This window comes from Manis javanica, chromosome X (assembly GCF_040802235.1).
Source record: "Manis javanica isolate MJ-LG chromosome X, MJ_LKY, whole genome shotgun sequence".
In the NCBI taxonomy this organism is placed as follows: Eukaryota; Metazoa; Chordata; class Mammalia; order Pholidota; family Manidae; genus Manis; species Manis javanica.
In genome coordinates, this window is record NC_133174.1 from 46,970,316 (window position 1) to 46,989,817 (window position 19,502).

The 19,502-nt window shown below is 36.3% G+C and overlaps 1 protein-coding gene across 2 annotated transcripts in view; it reads right to left on the reverse strand.

The window, feature by feature from the left end:
• Nucleotides 1-19,502, reverse strand: part of WNK3 (WNK lysine deficient protein kinase 3) — a 329,776-nt gene that overhangs the window by 199,441 nt on the left and 110,833 nt on the right. For both annotated transcript variants that reach the window (XM_073227358.1, XM_037010755.2), the window contains exons 7-10: nt 18,504-18,723; nt 14,111-14,405; nt 13,177-13,370; nt 12,933-13,082 (exon numbers count right to left, since the gene is read on the reverse strand). In XM_073227358.1, coding sequence (XP_073083459.1) covers nt 12,933-13,082; nt 13,177-13,370; nt 14,111-14,405; nt 18,504-18,723 — 859 coding nt within the window. The remainder of the gene's footprint in view (nt 1-12,932; nt 13,083-13,176; nt 13,371-14,110; nt 14,406-18,503; nt 18,724-19,502) is intronic.

Here is a 19,502-nt window from a genome sequence, read left to right on the forward strand (position 1 = left end):
CAATGAGGTATCACCTCAGACTAGTCAGAATGGCCACTATCCAAAAGATAAGAAATAACAAATGTTGGCAAGGATGTGGAGAAATGGAAACCCTCCTACCCTATTGGTAGCAATGTCAATTGGTGCAGCCACTGTAGAAAGCAGTATGGATGTTCCTCAAAAAGCTAAAAATAGAAATACGTTTCTATCCAGTAATTCCTCTTCTATGAATGTACCTGAAGAAAACAAAATCTGAGTTGAAAAGATTTATGTACCCTTATGTTTATCATCATATTATTCACAATAGCTAATTTATGGAAACAACCTAAGTGTCCATCAATAGATGAATGGATGAAGAAGATGTGGCTTATATACACAATGGAGTATTATTCAACCATAAAGAAAAAAAGAAATTCTGCCATTTGCAACACAGATGGATCTAGAGGGTATCATGCCCAGTGAAATAAGCCAGGTGGAGAAAGACAAATACCACATAATTTCACTTATTTGTGGAATATAAAAACAAAGCAAAACAGAAGGAACATAATAGCAGTAGACTCACAGACACTGAGAAGTGACTTACGGTTATCATGGTGCAGGGGTTGGGGCAGGTGGGTGGGGAGGGGGATAAAGGGGCACAAAAATTCTCAATCATAATATAAGTTGGCCACGGGGATAGTAGTACAACATGGAGAATATAGTCAATGATTCTGTAATATCTTTCTATTACAGACATTAATTGTACCACTGGGGATGAGGATTTAATACTATGAGTAACTATTGAACCACTGTGTTGTATATTTGAAGACAATATAAGATGTATGTCAATGATACTTCAATAAAATAAGTAAATATTAAATAAAGTGACTTTCAAAAAAAGAAAAAGGTGTTCAGGATATGTATGCTGAAAATTACAAAATGCTAATGAAAGCAATCAAAGGAGACCTAAATAAATGAAGAGACATACTGTGTTCATGTACTGGAAGAATCAACACAGTAAAGATATAAACTCTCTCCACATTTATTTATAGAATTAAAGTAATTCCTATGAAAACCCCACAAGATTTGTTGTAGACATAGACAAGCTCATTCTAAAATTTATTTGGAATGCTAGCAGTCTTCGAATAGCTAAAATAATCTTTAAAGACAGGAGACAGTGGGAAGAATCACTTAACCCAATGTTAAGGCTTTCTACACAGCTACAATAATCACGACTGTGTGTAATTAACAGAGACAGATATGTAAATGAATTAAACACAATAGATGACCCAGAAAAAGGCCCACACAAATATGCACAACTGATTTTTGACAAAGGTATAAAAAGCAATTCAGTGGAAGAAAGACAGTCTTTCTTTTCAACAAATGGCACTAGAGCAACTGAACATCTACAGGCAAAAAAAAAAAAAACCACAAAAAAATGGGAAAGAAAGAAAAACAAAAACCTTCAATCTAAACCTCACACCTTATACAAAAATTACCAAAATAACACAAACCACATAGATCACAAATGAAAAGCATAAAATTGTATTTAAAAAAGGGGAGAAAAATCTCAGGATCTAAGGCTAGGCAGAGTCAGACTTCACATCAAAGGCACAATCAATACAAAAAAAACTGAAAAACTGGTTCTCATCAAAATCTAACAATTTTTTTCTCTTAATTTCTTGAAAAATGCATATTTATGTAAGGCAGAAATTGTAACACTACATTGTATGGTTTATGATTTGTATAGGTGTAACATATACAACAATTATAGTTTAAAGCCTGGAGGGAATACATGGTTGTATGGTTCTTCTATTTTATATGATACACTATTAAATACAATTTTAAACTATGTACAAACCAAAGAATTAAGAATGTAAATTAAAACCCTAGAGCAACCACAAAAAAATACTGAAAAGGGATAACAAGAAAATTACGGGAGTTTGGGAAATGTTCAGTATCTTGATTGTGGCATGTATCAGTATACTTATTGCATTATATACTATAAATACATGCAGTTTATTGGACATAAATTATACTGAATAAAGCTTTTATAAGTAGAAAGATCAATATCATACTTAATGGTGAAAGGCTGTAAGTTTTTCCACTAAGATCAGGAACAACACAAGGATGTCCCCTCTTACCACTTTTATTAACATTGCATGGTAAGTTCTAGCAAGAGCAATAAGGAAGAAAAATAAATTAAAAGGCATCCAAACTAGAAAGGAAAAATTGTAACTATCTCTATTTCCAGATGACATGATATTATATACAGGAAATCCTGAAGAATCCACAAAAAACACTATTAGATCTAGTAAACTAATTTAACAAAGTTACAGAATACAAGAGTAACAAACAAAAATCAGTTATATTTCCATGCTTTAGCAATTAATAATCCAAAAATGAAAATAAGAAAGCAATTCCACTTATAATAACATAAAAAAGGATAATTTAGGAATAAGCTTAAGGAGTTTAAGACTTGTATACTGAAAACTACAAAATGCTGAAAGAAGTTAAAGAACACCTAACTTAATGAAAAGACATCCCATGTTCATGACTAGAAGACTTACTATTATTAAGAGAAAATAACCACCCAGAGCAATATTCAGAGTTAACACAATCTCTGTTAAAATTCCAGCTGGCTTTTTGGAAAACTTCATGAGCTAATCCTAAAATCACATGGAAACACAAGGGACTCAGAAGAGCCAAAATAGTCTTGAAAAAGGAAACCAAAATTGGAAGACTCACACTTTTATGGTCAATTGATTTTCAATAAGAGTAACAAGAGTACCAAGTATATTCAACAGGGAAAGAATAGTCTTTTCAATAAATCATGCTGGAAAAACTGGATATCCACATGAAATGAATGAAAATGGACCCCTACCTCAAACTATATATAACAATTAACTCAGAATGGATAAAAGACCTAAATTCAAGAGCAAAACTTAAAACTCTTAGAATACAACATAGGGAAAAATCTACATGACCCTGGATTATACAATGGTTTTGATATAACATCAAAAGCACAAAGCAACCGAAGAAAATATAGATAAATTGGACTTTATCAAATTAAAACATTTTTATGCTGCTAAAGATACTATCAAGAAAGTGGAAAGATAACCCACAGAATGCGAGAAAATTTGCAAATCACAGATCTAATAAGGTCTAGCATCCAGAATATATAAAGAACTCTTATAAGTCAACAATAAAAAGACAAAAAAAAACTAATTTTAAAAATGGACAAAGGATTTGCATAGATAGTTCTTCTAAAAAGATAAAAGAAGACATACAGAGACTATGAGCATATAAAAAGATATTAACCTTCAGGGAAATCCAAACCAAAACCACAATGAGATACCACTTCACAACCATTAGCATGCTACAATCAAGAAGACAGATAACAAGTATTGGTAAGGATGCGGAGAAACTAGAACCCTTATACTTTGCTGGTGAGAATGTAAAATAGTGCAGCTGCTTTGCAAAATGTGGCAGTTCCTCAAAAAATTAAACATGGAATTACTTCATGGTCCAGCAATTTCACTCCTGGGTATGTATCACCAGATAAATGAATATTCACACAAAAACTTGTACACAAATGTTCATAACAGCATTATTCATAATAACAAAAGAGTAGGTATAATCCAAATGTCCATCATATGATGAATGGCTAAACAAAATGTACTATATCTTTACAAGGAAATAGAATTTAGCAATATGAAGGAATGAAGTACTGATACATGCTACCTCATAGATGAACCCTGAAAATATTATCATAATTGAAAGGAGCTAGACACAAAAAGCTATATATTATTTGATTCCATTTATGTGAAATGCCTAGAACAGGCAAACAGACGGAAAGTAGATAAGTGAATGCCAGGGGCTGGGGGGAGTGAAGGTCAAGAATGAACAATGACTGCCAGTAAATATGGAGTTTCATTTTAGGGGGGTAAAAATGTTCTGGAGTTAGTTAGTGGTGTTGGATGCACAGCCTTGTGAATATACTAAAACCCCTGAATCGTACACTTTACAAGGATGAATTTTATGGTGTATGAGTAAAAAAAATGTGTATATAAATCAATTTGGGTAGAATTTATTACAGCAGGAGTACATACCTAAAAGACAACAGAAAAATTGAAATTGGATTCTAAAAAAATTGTTTTTATCCAAAAGAAGGCTGGCCAGAAAGAATAAAAAAACAGAGAAGAAAAGAGAAAAAAATAGTGAAATGGTATATGTAAATCTAGCCGTATTAGTCATCATATCATCACTTGAGATGCAGAAAAAGCATTTGATAAAAGTTAACATCCACTTAAGAAAATATTCTCAGTAAATTAGGAATAAAGAAAAATTCCTCATCTGGTAAGACATCTAGAAAATCCTACAGTTAAGAACATACTTAATGGTGAAATAATGGGCACTTCCTCCCTGATATCAGGAATAAGGAAAAATGTCCAATATCTTCTTTACTATCTAATACTGTACTACAGGTTGTGGTGAGTGCCATAAGGCCAAATAGAAAAAAAAGCATAAAGCCTGGAAAGGAAAAAGTAAAACTCTCTATTTGCAGATTATATGATTATTTACACTGAAAATCCCAAAGAATCAACAAAATAATAAGAATAAATTGAACTAAGTAAAGTCACAGAGTACAAGGACAATACACAAAAATGGTTTTATTTTATATACAAACAGCAAACAGCTGGAAAGTGTAATTTAAAAATCAATTACATTTATAGTACTGCTAAAACTAAATATTCAGGAATAAGTTTACTGAAAGATGTGTCCGCCTCCCGGCACACACAAAGATATGTCAAAACCTTCACACCAAAAAACATGGCTGAGAAATTAAAGATGATGTATAAAGAAGACAAATAAATGGAGAGATATGCCATATGCCTGGACTAGAAGATTCAGCATTGTTATGAGGTCATTTCTCCTCAAATTGTTCTACAGATTCAACATAATCTCTATTAAAATTCCACCAGACTTTTTTTTGTAGAAATTGTTCATCTGATTCTGCAATGGAAATGCAAAGGACCTAAAATATCCAAAGAAATCTTGAAAAAACAAAGCAGAAAGACTTGTATATCCTAACCTCAAGACATACTACTACAGAGCTATTGTAATGAATACAGTGTAGTACTGGCTTATGGATGGACCAATAGATCAAGGCAGAAGTATATACAGCCCAGAAATGAATTCACATTTATATGGTTGTTTTACTTTTGACAAAGATACCACAACAATCCAAATGGAAAAGCAATTTTTTCAACAAATGCAGCTCAATGGGATATTCACATGAGAAAAAAAGGAACACTGATCCCTATTTCACACTATTGATAAAAATTCAAGACAGACCATAGGCCTGAACATAAAATCTAAAATTGTAAAACAAGAGATTATGTTTGCAACTTGGGTTTAGCAAAGATTTCTGAGGCCACAGAAAGTAATAACCACAACATAAAATTTTCATGAATTAAGACTTAATTCAAAATGTCTTTTGAATCCAAAAAATTAAAAAAGAATTTAATTTTGATGAAAAATTAAATACTTTGTCTCATCAAATGAAACCATTACAAAAATGAATGGGCCATTTGACCCATTCATTCCACTCCTAGGAGAAAACAAGATCCCTGATTCAAAAAGACATATGCACCCCTATGTGTACTGCAGCACTATTTACAATAGCCAAGAGAAGCAACCTAAGTGTCCATTCAGTAGATGAATGGATAAAGAAGATGTGGTACATATACACAATGGAATATTATTCAGCCATAAGAAGAAAACAAAACCTACCATTTGCAACAGCATGGACGGAGCTAGAGGGTATTATGCTCAGTGAAATAAACCAGGCAGAGAAAGACAAGTACCAAATGATTTCACTCATTTTTGGAGTATAACAATGAAGCAAAACTGAAGGAATAAAACAGCGGCAGACTCACAGACTCCAAGAAGAGACTAGCAGTTACCAAAGGGGTGGAGTGGGGAAGGGTGGGTGGGGAGGGAGGGAGAAGGGAATTGAGGGGTATTATGATTAGCACACATAATAATACAGGTAGGTCACAGGGAAGGCAGTACAGCATGGAGAAGACAAGTAGTGACTCTGTAGCTTCTCATTACACTGATGGACAGTGAACTGCAATGGGGTGTGGGAGGTACTGGATAATATGGGTGAATGTTATAACCACAATGTTACTCATGTGAAACCTTCATAAGATTGTATATCAATGATACCTTAATAAAAAAAGAGAAAAAAATGAATGGGTAATCCACACATTGGAGATTGTACCTATAAACCATGTATTTAGCAAAGGGCTAGTATTGTCCAGAGTAGATAAGAACTCCTATAAATCAATAATAACAAGGCAAAGAACAACCAAAATAAAATGGGATCATGCCTTGAACAGACACTTCACAAAGAAAGATATATAAGGACCAATAAATACATGAAAAAGTACTCAACATCAGAGTCATCAGGGAAATAAAAATTAAAACCATAGTAAGATACCACTATAAACCCACCAGAATAGCTAAAATTAGTGTTGGTGAAGGTGTGAAACTCTCATATATTACTGGTGTTAGTGTTAAAAGGTACAGCTACTTTGGAAAATTGTCTATTTCTTTTAAAAGTTAAACACCTATCCTACGACCCAGCAATTCTACTCCTAGGTATTTTACAGGAGAAATGAAAACATGTGAACAAAAAGATTTCTACAAGAATGTTCATAGTAGTTTTATTCATTATAGCCAAAAACTAGAAACCACACAGGTGTTCACAAACAGTAGAATGGATAAACAAACTTGGTATATTCATATGATTGAATATTAGTTTGCAGTAAAAAATGAACTACTGATACAATATAGATCAATTTCAATAACATATTGAGTGAGGGAAGACTCACACAGGAATATGTATTGTATGATACCACGTATATGGAGATCTAGAACAGAATAAACTAATCTATGGTAAAAAAAAAATAACACTGGTTGACTCTGGCAGGATATAGGTTGACTGATTTGAAAGGGGCATGAAGGAACTTTCTGAAGTAATGGCAGTATTCTCCAATGGTGGGCAAGCTACAGCCTGCAGGCCAAATCTGGTGCACCACCTGTTTTAATGAACAAAGTTGTATTGGAACATAGTAATGGCCATTCTTTTGCATATTGTCTATAGCTGTTTTAATGCATTTAATAGCAGGGGTGAGTAGCTGCAACAGAAACTATATAACCCAGAAAGCCTAAAATGGGGTACTATCTAGATCTTCACAGAAAAAGTTTGCCAACATCTACTCTTTATTTTGATAATGGCTTGCATTACACAGGTAAGCATTTGTCAAAACTCCCTGAATTATTATCCGTGCATTTTATTGCACACAAATTTAAACTTAAAAAAATACTGAGTTTTAGTCAATGATTTACATGCTGAAGTATTTTAAATGAAGTATACTGATGTCAACAACTTTCTAAAATGTACCAGAAAATTAATATGGATTGATAAATGGATGAAGAGATGGATAGATATGTGATAGAGCAAATAAAGCAAAAGTTAACTTTAGAATTTAGTTGGTGGGTATATGGGTGTTCACTTTATTATTTTTTCAACTTTACTTTTTCTTATTCTAAAGAAATACATCCCAGAATAGCAAGCTTCATCTAAAGAAAGTTCAGCTGCAAAGGTATTTATTAATACTTGATCATTCCTGTTAGGTGTGAGCATGCACACATCAAAATCCATTATCATTTATACCCTTGATGAAGAGGAAATTTTATAAAACACACAATTCTTGAGATAATAACTGTTTGGAATAGCACTACATCATCATTAGAAAACTCTTTCCATTACAGCACACCTTTTCTCTAAGGATGTCACAGCATTTTATTAGCCAAACTCAATAAACTCAAGAGTCTTTAGAGATAACAAAAGCAGAAAAGAGCAAAGAAAAAAAAAAGAAGAAGAAACTGGACTCTCAGTTCTTTCTTTTAACTAATGCAATCAATCCCCTGAATTAACTGAGTATCACTGAAGTCACCATGCCCTTTTCTCCAATTCTGGTACATATGAAATCTGTCTTACAAAGAGGCTGGATGGTGTAATGGTTAAGGGCACAGTCTCTGCAACCAAGTAGTCTGGATTCAAATCCTGACACTTCTGTATGACACTGAAAAAGTTACTTGACTCTCTGAACTTCAGTTTCCTCACCTGTAAAATGGGAGTAATGACAGCTACTATTCACAAGGTTGTTACGAGGACAGGGTATATAAAGCCATTAGGACAATATTTGGCACCTAGAAATCACTCAATAGCATTTTTTATTATCACTGCATAAAGGCAAATGCTTTATTATAAATGCAGAATGATGAGATAATCATAAGCTCCTAACATTTTAGTCCTAACAGCTGCATTGGCCTCACTGCTGTTCTTTAAACATGCCAGACACTCCTCCCCCAGGGTCTTTGCACTGATTATTCCTTCTGCCTGGAATGTACACTGAGGACTCCCTCACCTCCTTCAAGTGTCTGCTCAAATGTCTCCTCAATGAGGCCTATCCTGATTGCCACCTTATTTAAAATTGCAGCCCACTTTCCTCCTTATCCTGCTCTACATTTCCCCCAATCTCCTTGTACTGTATTACATAATTTACTTTTTATTAAGGTTTCTGATAGTCTCCCCCTCCATTAGCCAACAAAACTCCATGACAGAAAGGACTTTCACTTTTTATTCACTGATATACCCAAGTAGGTGCTCAAGTATTTTTTTTATCTAGCCCATCATCTGGTCTAACCCCTTCACTTTACAGCTGAGAAAACTCCAAAGAGGCTTGAGTCAAGGCCACCTAATAAGTAAAGAAAAGAGCAAGGAACCAGAACTGTGATTCTCAAAAAGTGCCATTTCCACTATAGCTTACTATCTCCCTGACCCTTGAACATCATGGAAAAATTACAATCATCCACATTTTTCCCCCAAGAGAATTTACGCTTGCATTTTTCTTGGCTTTGCAAATGCTGCTGTGTCTATAACACAGAAATGCTCTGAAAGGTAGTGGAAGCCTGTACTGGAATACTATGTATCGATAGATGAACAGAAGATGGCTGATTGGGAAGGGCTATCCCAGAGCTTTGACAGAGGGTCTGCAGCTGTAATTGTCTTTCTGATGACCCAGAAACAAGTGTCAAGCTGGAAGATGGATGCCACTGTAGCTGGATAACAGACTGCTTCTGAATGCATGCTGGCTGGTGCTGTGCTAGGGCTTTTCTGCAGAGGAAAAGTTTGACTGGCATCTAATACCTGAAGCACTTGAGGCTGCTCTAAAAGTTATATTGCATATTGTTTCAGTGCTGCTGGACACAGCTGTTCTTGCAAAGGAGGTCTAATCTGGACCGTGTTTATAATGGCCTTTGGAATACCTGGTAATAGCTGAACTTGGTTAGGTGCCTGTGAATGAGGTATCTGATGCTGGAAAGCAGCCTGTTGGCTATACAAAGACTGCTATTGATTTACTGGACCTTCTTTAGACAACTGATGGCTTTTCTGCGCTTGTTTATGAGATGAATGAGTCATCTGCTACTGCTGAATGAAAGAAGAGTGAGAAACCTGGCTTGGTGTTAGATATGGTTCGGAAAACTGCAGAGAAATGTGGAAGTTAGATCTGGGCCAGTGAGGAGGCCTGCTGAATGAAGGTCATCTGCACAGGGTATTGAAGTGGCCCTTCCTTGGCCCTCTGGTAAGTAACGCTAGTTGACTGGGCTAGCTGCTAGCTGCTGGTATCCAAAACTGACACCTGCTTGGGATGGAGCTGCTAACTGCTGGACATTAAATAAAGACTCAAACGAATGTGTCTGTGTATCCAAGGTTGATGTTAATAATGTCTTCTGTTCCAACACTGAAGCATTACTGCTTTGGGGCTGTGTTAAATAGGCTTGTTACCCAGAAGTCTGTGCTATGTTAGGTGGTATTGAGTATAACTTCTGATCTGCAGAGTTTGTATTATGTACTTGCTTGCTGTCTGGAGGGTTTACTATGTAAACTTGCTGGGTAATGAAAGTTCAGTTGTCTGGATAGTATAAGCACTTTGTCCTGAATAAGGGGCATGCTCAAGAGGCAGTGCCTGGTAAGCAGGCTGTTTCATAGGTTGCACAGGATAATCTGTTTGGATCATATATGCTGCCTGGTCTGGAAAAAGTGACTGAACTGGAGACTGCGCTGAATAATCAGGCACCCCTAGGGCTAGGGTTGAATAAGAGGGCTATACCACAAGTGGCACTAGGTAGGAAGTCTGCACAGAATAGGTTGGCTGTGATCTCAATGGTTGTACAGTGTAAAGAGAATGTTCTGGGGCTGGCAGTGACTAAGCAGGCTGTGTTAGAGCCAGGATTGGGTAAGGTGGCTGTGATGGGTAAGAAGCCTGTTCCCAGGGACATAATCAAAAAGGGCAGCTGCTCAGGAGCCTTCCAGAGGCAGGATGGCAGTTCTGCAGGTGGTCCTGGATAAATGTGTTGAACTGAGTAAGATGGCCATTCCAGAGGCTGAATTATACTTTCAATACCACCCTTTGGCTGCTGCCAAGTTGCATAAGCTTCAGTTTCTCACAGAATACAATCCTGCTGAACATTTTTCTGTAGTAATGCCATAATCTTACAAAATTAATGGCTGCTGCTGAATAGAGACTTGGAAATAAGGCTTCTTCAAATGCACAGTGTGGCTTTGTGGCACTGAAGGACCTGGAGTCACAGCCTCCTGATGTACCACTGGGTATGGCTAAGATACCGAATGTACCTTTTGTGAACGTTAAAGGGGCCCTGAATGCCCCTCTATGGAATTCGAAGGGAGCTGAGCTGTACCAGCGGCACTCTGTGCACTACTCACATATTGGGCAGAAGAATGATTCAACAAAGCTTGAGGGTGATTAACTAGAAAGAAACTAGAAGTCTGACTGGCATCTGTTGATTTGGTTAATGCCTGATTCCCACTTCTAGGGCCAGGCTGAAGTTGAAGACCCAACTACTGGATGCTGGAAGTCATTTGTGAAGCAGGCGATGTCTAAGAATATGCAGAAAAAACTGGTTGTGGAACTAATTGACAAGTCTGAAGACATAGGTTGGGCTGAAGTTTGTCTACCTGCTCCAGAGGTCAGCTGCAGTTCCTGGTGCTGGTGCAAGGAAAATTGAAATTACAAATGCATATGCCGTGCCCATGTTATGGAACTCTCCCTCACAGAATGATAGATAAAATAATGCTATGCTCTAAAACTTTCAGTAAGCTATCCAAAAGGTGCTGGATAGAGCAATAGTCCTGTGAAAATCCTAATATCATGAGTAAATGCTAGTTGAATGCACTGAGGGGCCGAGACCAGTCCCAATAATTTTCTGCTCGTGGCTTCTCATTTATTGCACTGGCCACATAATTCATTCAAACTCTGGCAGAGATTCAGAGTAACTGAACCTGACACCTTCATACACCAGACAGTGGAAGTTCCAAGAGAAAGCTCAAAAGGATTTCAATATCATAGCTTAAGTGAACATAGAGGCTCTCCCTAGAGGAGAGGAAAGAGCTGGCTGAATAAATATAGGTTGGCTACAATAATTCCTAGAACTTGAACCACTATACTCATGATTAAAGTGCTTGTTTACATGGCTTTTATATATTAGGTGAAAAGGTCAGGCTACAAAAAAGTAGGTATGTGATACATTTATGTATATAGTAATAAAATTCTATATGTATATATAGAAAAAGAGAAAAATCTAAAGGCTCTACCCCCAAATACAAACAATAAATTGTCTCTAGCTGGAGGAATAACAGGTGATTTTCACTGTCTTCATTATAACTTTATGGGCTTTCTTTTTAAGTAGGTAAATTACACTTTCATAATAATTTTTAAAGTTTTTCTAATTGCAGAAATACACTTTGAAATACATATACCTGTGTACTTCCATGGCTGAAGCTAAGTTAATTTAAGCATCCATTCAGCATACTTTGAATTACAGTCTTAGAAAGAGGCAAATCAAACCACAATATGAGCTCAATTACAAATATATCCCATAGCACCTACAAACACTAGTCAAATACCAACTACTGTCAACTTATCGTTAAATTTAACTCCAGAAGACTTTTAATGCATCTGTCATTTGTCAAGTATGTGTATGCTTTCTGCTATAGGACTGTGAGCTCATTGAGGACAAGGACCATATTTTTTTATTCTATTCTATTCTATTTTAGTTTATATCCCTAGAAACAACAGTCATTAAATGTTAGTTGATGAACTGTGACAGCTGCTAACTAAATCATATACAGAATACCTAGGAGCTCAGACCATCTTATTCCCAAAGAGAGAAGGCACATGCAGGTAATTTGTGGATTTGAGGAAAGAAAACAGGTTGATGGCAAAGAGAGGCCTAACCATGTGCCCAGAGTCCATAACTTAGTGAGCCAGTGTAGTCTTTATGTACAAACTCCCATAAAGACCATTTACTCATTGTCAGAAATGAATAATGCTGCCTTTGAGAGTCTAAAAGATAAAAACACATATTTTCTCCTATAGAAATAAACATGAACCAAAAAAAGTCAAGAATTTTGATTAAAATGATAAAAATTATAAGAGTCTATTAAATACGATTTCTAATTAACTACAACAAAAGACACCCCTCTGCATTCAAACCAGTCTGGAAAAGTTCAATACAAAGAACAAGCCATTACTACCAAGAGTAAGAGATCCAAGTATAAATATTTTTATCTATATACAGAGTTCTCAGTTTCTTTTCCAATTATACAAGCAGTGTCTCAAGATTCTATTTACACAATATTAGGGACATCCTCAAGAAGAATGTCTTAGGTGAAGGAAAGCATAAACAGCTTTTCACTTTCAGTGATTTTTCTATAAACTGTAATGAATTTATGAAAGAGATCCTTTGCCTGTCAGAAAATCTAGGCAGTGATAAGCATGTTTAACTGAATACAGATCCTCTAAAATATATCTTACCTTTATCTGTGAGAACTTCTGAACAGTTAATGGGGAAACCTGGGGTTGTGAGACAGCTGGAGGTTCAAGGACATGTACAGGAAAAATAGTAGACTGACCTTGAACCAAAGGCAAAATTTGGGGCTGAGTCAGCTTTGGCTGCTTCTGCAACTATCAAGGAAGAAAAAAAAATAGTAACGATAAACTCTCCCATTTACAGGACATACACTGATTTTACATTTAAAAGTATAACAGTTCACCTCACCCCTGAAATCTGCTGGTAATGTCCTACTAGCTGCTGGGAGGGATAATTTTTCCCTGGAACATTTGTTTCAGTCTGCACGATGTTAGAAACCATTTGAGAGCCCATCTTCTGGTCTGAGGAGTAGGCTACAGTGGGATGACTTGAAGTATCTGAGTGTACCAAAGATCCAGCTCCTGCCACAGGCAAATTGTCACCTACACAAAGAAAATAAGCAACACATAGAAGGGAAAAGTCTAAGCACAAGGCCCAAATGGCATAGGAAATGATACACTGCAGAATTAATAAAAAACCATCATGTAGACTCTCTATGCTAACACCATGGTATAACTAAAAGTTTCTTATAAAGCAAACCTGAAAACAAAGAATCACATAAAAATCAACTCCATTTGCTGGCCATTTCATGTATGTCCCTAACTAATCTATATTTGCCATTAGGATTCTAGGATTTCAGTAAAATCTAAGTATCATGTTCTCATTCTTATTCTCCTAGAACCTGGCTAGAAAATAATAATGTCTTTATAGATCAACTGGTTATTACTATAAAAATACTGTGTCCTTCTAGGGCAAAAATTTGCAGCAGAAAAATTGGGGAACTGTGTTAAAATTTGTTTTTGAGTCTAAAATATAAAGGGTCTTAGAGTCTAGAAATTCCTTCTTGAAGGATAAATTATATCTTTAGTTCTAAATTTTATTTATTAAAAGATTTACGTTAGACCCTTAAAATGGCAAAAAGATTATAATCCTTATTCAACTACTACCCTGGGATCTTAATTGTAAAATAAGGAAACTGGTTGGCTTGTCTGTTTCAGGGATTTTGTAAATGGATGGATGAAATGATAGATAACAGAATGCTTTTAAAAATACAAAATTATTATTTAAAGATAAGGGAATACAATTACACATTTGTTTGCTTTTATAAATTACAACTGTGTACCTGTAACAGATGAGCAGTGATGCTGTGGTTTTCTTTGTAGAAGCTGTTGTCGAACATGCTGATCAACTTCAGTTTCTTCACATTCAGCCCCAGTTTGCTGAGCAGGAGCAGGGGGCAAAGTTGTATTCTGGTGCTGAGGGAGTACATTCACTGCAGACTTGCACTGGGAATCCTTGCGTTCTTCCAGACAGCCAGCTGGTATCTTCTCCCTTGTCTTCTTTATCACAGTCACCCGATCTCTAATGGACTTAGCAACAGCTTTGGAATCACTTTCATGGAAGAATCCTGACTTGACCTACATACAAAACATAATAAGCAAACTACATCTTTAATATTTAAGATTTTAACTTTCTTTTTCTAAAAGCAGAGTTATTTTGTGCCCCCAAATTCCAAATGCTATTAAATAAGTAACAGTTCATTTATTTCTATGTTCTTTCTTAATCTTAAGACATACATAAATGCCAGAGCCTTTAATCAGCATAAGAAAAGCACTATTACCAAGCATTGTTGAAATAATTCTGGCTTTAAACAAAAACAAACAACATGATATATCAATCCATGCAGTCTTTTTACAGGTAATTTATGACTGCCATTAAGTTTTGTGAAAGATTAAAAAGACTTCCTCATTCATCAACATTAAGTGCCTAAAACATGCCCAGTATTGGGCTCTAGAAACATGTAGGTGACTAAGTTGGTCCTTTGTTCTCTATGAGCACACGATTTGTTCTGTATGAGCACATGATCTGGTGGTGAGGGATGGACACAATCCTAACATAAAATGAAATACAGTAGAAATAAGCTGTACAAGCCTCTCTGGAGGAAATAAAATAAAATAAAGGTGTACATGCTCCTCTGGAGGAAAGAGAGAAAGTGTCACAGAGGAAGGTAAATTCTGACCTGAATTAAAACAAAACAAAAAAAAAAGGAACTTGCAGGTTATTGAGGGAGGTATAGATGAAGTTTATAAATCAACCCTCTAGGCAGAGGGAAGTAGGCTCACAGCAAAGTACTACATCTTACTAGGCATTAGAAGAGGGGAGGAGAGGGAAAGGGAGGGGAGGGGAGGGCTTGTCTGAGAAGAACAGGCCTGAGTAGCAGAGAAGATGACTTCAGAAGGGGTTGTGGCATATCATTCTCAGTCCTACAGTCTGCTTCTTAAGCATATTATTGGGGTCTGCAGACATGGGAAAATTTCATGGTAGGTGAAAGATGATTAAAATGTTAGATGGAGTCCATACAGTTAATTTCACTCCCACCCAGGGCTCCCATAAAACCCCACAGTAAATAGGTTTTTAAGTTATAAAACCACAAAGACAAGGAGAATAAGAGAAAGAGAACAGCAATATTTTGGATACTTTTTGAATATGGAAAATAAATACATAAGTAACAACTGACCTAGCATACCTGAAAAAGGGAGACCAGGGAAAGTTGAGAATCATTCCCATTTTTACGGAAGAATACTCATAAGGCACAGGAACTAGCAGTACCATGTATTTCCAGAACTGGGTAAAGTCAAAAGAGATGACTATAATAAGGAAGTCTAAGTCAAAGATATTTAGGTCGCCATGTCTCAGCCTCCATTCCACACCTTTGGGTGATTGCTTCACTACCCAATGAGTCTGGAGTTTTGTTCTTTCAAGAGGATAAAAGAGAGGATCCCTGGCCTGTGGAACACTGGCCACAGTTGAGGGTATGGCAAACACATGGAAAATGAGAAGATAAAAAGACCATATGCATGCTGAATGCCCTATACAGAAACCTCCCGCCTTCACCCCTGCTTGGCTACTGAAATACCAGTAAGCAGACCTTTACCCTCCAGGAAGGACATTGAAAGATGCTTCTTTGGGGAATCTGACCAATATAAGACAAAAGACCTACAAATTTTGATGCCAGAGATTCCCTAATTAATGGCCCATCCAGATATCCTCAGTAGAGATCAAAATTAACAAGTCTAACACAAGCAGCCATACCATCCAATCAGCTTGTTTGTCTCTGTGGTAGTCAAAATTATGGTCCCTCAAAGATGTTCCATTCTAACCTTCAAACCTGTGAATATGATGAGATATCACTTCCATTATTGTGCTGTACAAGTTGACCTTCAGATAGGGAGATTATCTGGGTGAACTTTTTATAAGCTGGTGATACTAGGATTCAACATGCCATTACTGACTTTGAAGATGGGAGTGGGGGCCCACGAAAGGATTGAAGAGCAGCTTCTAGGAGCTGAAAGCGATCCCCAGCAAGGAATTAGGAACCAAAGTCTTACAACTGCATAGAACTGAATTCTGCCAATAAGCAGGAGAAGCCCAAAAGCAGATTCTCCCCCAGAGCTTCTAGGTAAGAGCCCAAGCTGCCAGCACCTTGATTTCAGCCTGTAAGACCCTAAGCAAAGAACCCAGTGAAGCCCACCTGGACTTCCAACCTACAGAGCTAATAAACACATGCTGCTTTAAGCCACTAGATTTGTAGTAATTTGTTACACAGCAATAGCAAACTAATACAGTCTCCCATTATTAATCCTGAGGAACTGATCAAGAATTACCAGAAATATGAGAAAAGCCTCTATCTAACAAGAAGACAGAGCACAAACCTAACAAAGAAAAAATAGCAACTTGGAGAAAAGAGACTATGCAGGGAGAAAAAAAATGTCAGAAACACTCTCTTTACTAATGTTACAGAAAAGTGCAGTAACACTTCATCTACAAAACAAACAATAACATGTTTACCCTAAAAAAGGAACAGACCAAAAAATGAAAAGGAGACTCTTGAAATTAAATACTATAGCAGAAATGAAAAACTCAATGGAAGTGTTAGAAGATAAAGTTGATAATATATGCCAAAAAGGAGAACAAAAAGACAAAAAAGGAAAATGAAAAAGATAACAACATTGGAGAAACAACCCAAGAGGTCCAACATTCAAATAGCAGCAGTTCCAGAAAGAGAAAACAGCGGGGAAGAAATCATCAATAAAACACTCCAAGAAATTTCACAGAAACTAAATGATATGAGTTGACACACTGGAAGGGTCCACCAATTATCCAACACACTGGATGAAAATGGACCCAAATCAAAATAACATTAGTGTGAAATTTTACAACACTGAAAGAGAAGCTACTACAAGTTTCCAAAACTGGAAACAGTGGATAGCATGTAAAAGACCCAAAGAACAGTACAAATCTGCACTTTTTAATATCAATTCTAAAAGCTAGAAAAGAATGGAGCAATGACTCTAAATTTTTTTTAAAGCCAACTTAAAATGCCTTAGCTAGCTAAATAATAATTAAATATGAAGACAGAACAAAGACTTTTTCACACATGCAAGTCTTAACAGAACTTACCTCCCACATACTCTTTCTTAAGAAGCTGGCAGAGGAAGCATGCCACTAAACCAAAAGGGTAAGCCAAGAAAGAGAAAGACATGAATTTGGGAAATACAAAATCCAGAACAGGAGAGAGGCAGAGAAATCTAGGAAAATAGTAGAGAGGACTATCAGGATGATAGTCATATACCACATGTCCAAGGCAATCATTCCAGATTGGAACAGTGCAACTAGAAAGATAACAAGTTAAAGGCTATCATCTCCAAGATCATCCCTGTTATTGTCCAATTAGATCACGTGCTGCCGGAGTTCCTGCCCGCCCTCCCTCCAAGCTCTGCAGCATCCCGGATCTGGTGTGCATACACATTCCACCCCACGGAAGTTATCTGCCTTCATCTATTCTTGTGGGATGGTGGTCATGGGGAGAGTAGAAATAGAGAGGGGCCTACTCCCCATCAAACCGTATTGTTACCAGACAACTAATTTCTGGTCCACACAGAGGAGTCCCAGTGCCCTGACTGTGGTAAGCCGGGTGTGTATTTCCGTGGACTCTGCATGATCTCGCTGCAGACTTCCTCAGAAGTGGCTCTCATAAACACTTAGCAAAGATGAAGCCAGTATGACTGAGAGATTCTGTTTCAGCTTATCCTTTCCTGGGCATCTTCACCTAATAGTAACTTCAGTATCCAGCTAGGTATGTGCTTGACACTCAGGTTTCAAAACAAAACAATGTATCACTTAGGTAAATTATAATGAAAAGCAAAGAAATGATTAACACAAAAGTCAGGGTAGATATTACCCATGATGAGAGAGCAGAATTCAACTGGGAGGAGCACACAGATGGCTTCAAAGGTACCAGCAGTGTTCTATTTCTTAACAAAAGTAGTGTCTATTATTCTTTATACTATACATGCAAGTTTAGTATACTCTGCTATAGAGATACATTTCACAATAAAACAACAATTTAAATAAAGGAAAGAAGAAAATGGGAAGAAAGAAAGCAATAAGAAAGAGAAAGAATCAACCCAATACTATAAGGGGCTGTGTAGGGAGGTAGCAGAACGTTCACTTACCATTTCATATGCTACTTCCTCAGGTGTATCTGTTTCTAAATTGAAACTGAATTCAATAGCTTCATTGTCTTTGTTCTTGCCTTTCAGTTTTTTAGGGTCTTCAACCCAGAGTCTTAAAGCCAGGGATGAATTTGAGCAATCATCCTCCTCTGCTAACTCCACCCTCAGTCCTGTATCCTCAGCAAAAAATGCGTGGTTTAGTAGGTCCCTGATAGACAACCTAATAAGCAAAATACACATCTCGTTATCAATTTTTACAATCTTAAACAAGATATAGAACCCTTAATTAGTAAAAATTAATTGTATCAAAGTAACAATCTTATTTTAAATTTTCTATTAATTAAACCATTAATCTGCTTTGTTATAAAAAACAAGTCTTGCATATAACTTTTTATCAAATGCAAATAAATTCCAACTAACATGTATTCATAGTAACCTTAATTAAAGATTACTACCAGAAACATCTAGGTACTGAAGTTTAATATATCTAAAAATACCTACAGAGAGTGAAGTACTGTAGTACATGTTAAGTGGACTAAGTAGCTTCCCTAAATTACTGGTTTAAGTTACTAAAGACTCAAACAAAACATTGTGAGCAAAGGAAACTAAAAACTCCTCCAGATATATAAACTAAAGTTAATTAGAAATTCAAACTCTTTACAAATGTTATAAATAGAAGTCTCTGACTCCATTAACAATATTCTAGTCAGGGTACTTCATTCTTTAGAGAATGCCACAGGTAAAGCTAATTTAGTTCAGAAAAGCTCTGAACTAAATGTCTTAGTTTTCTTCAAGTATTTAAGTCTAGTGCTGTTGACTAAAGTATACATACAATGAATACAACTCTAGCCCAATATTAGGGATTAACCATCTCTGAAAAAAAGAACAGTGCTCAAAAGATTCTTTTACAAGCTGAGGCAGTTAATTTCCTAAAACAGATATATGATATTTAATCTTATCTGTATTACAGGCCATGGAGAGCTAAGACTGGTGTATTCT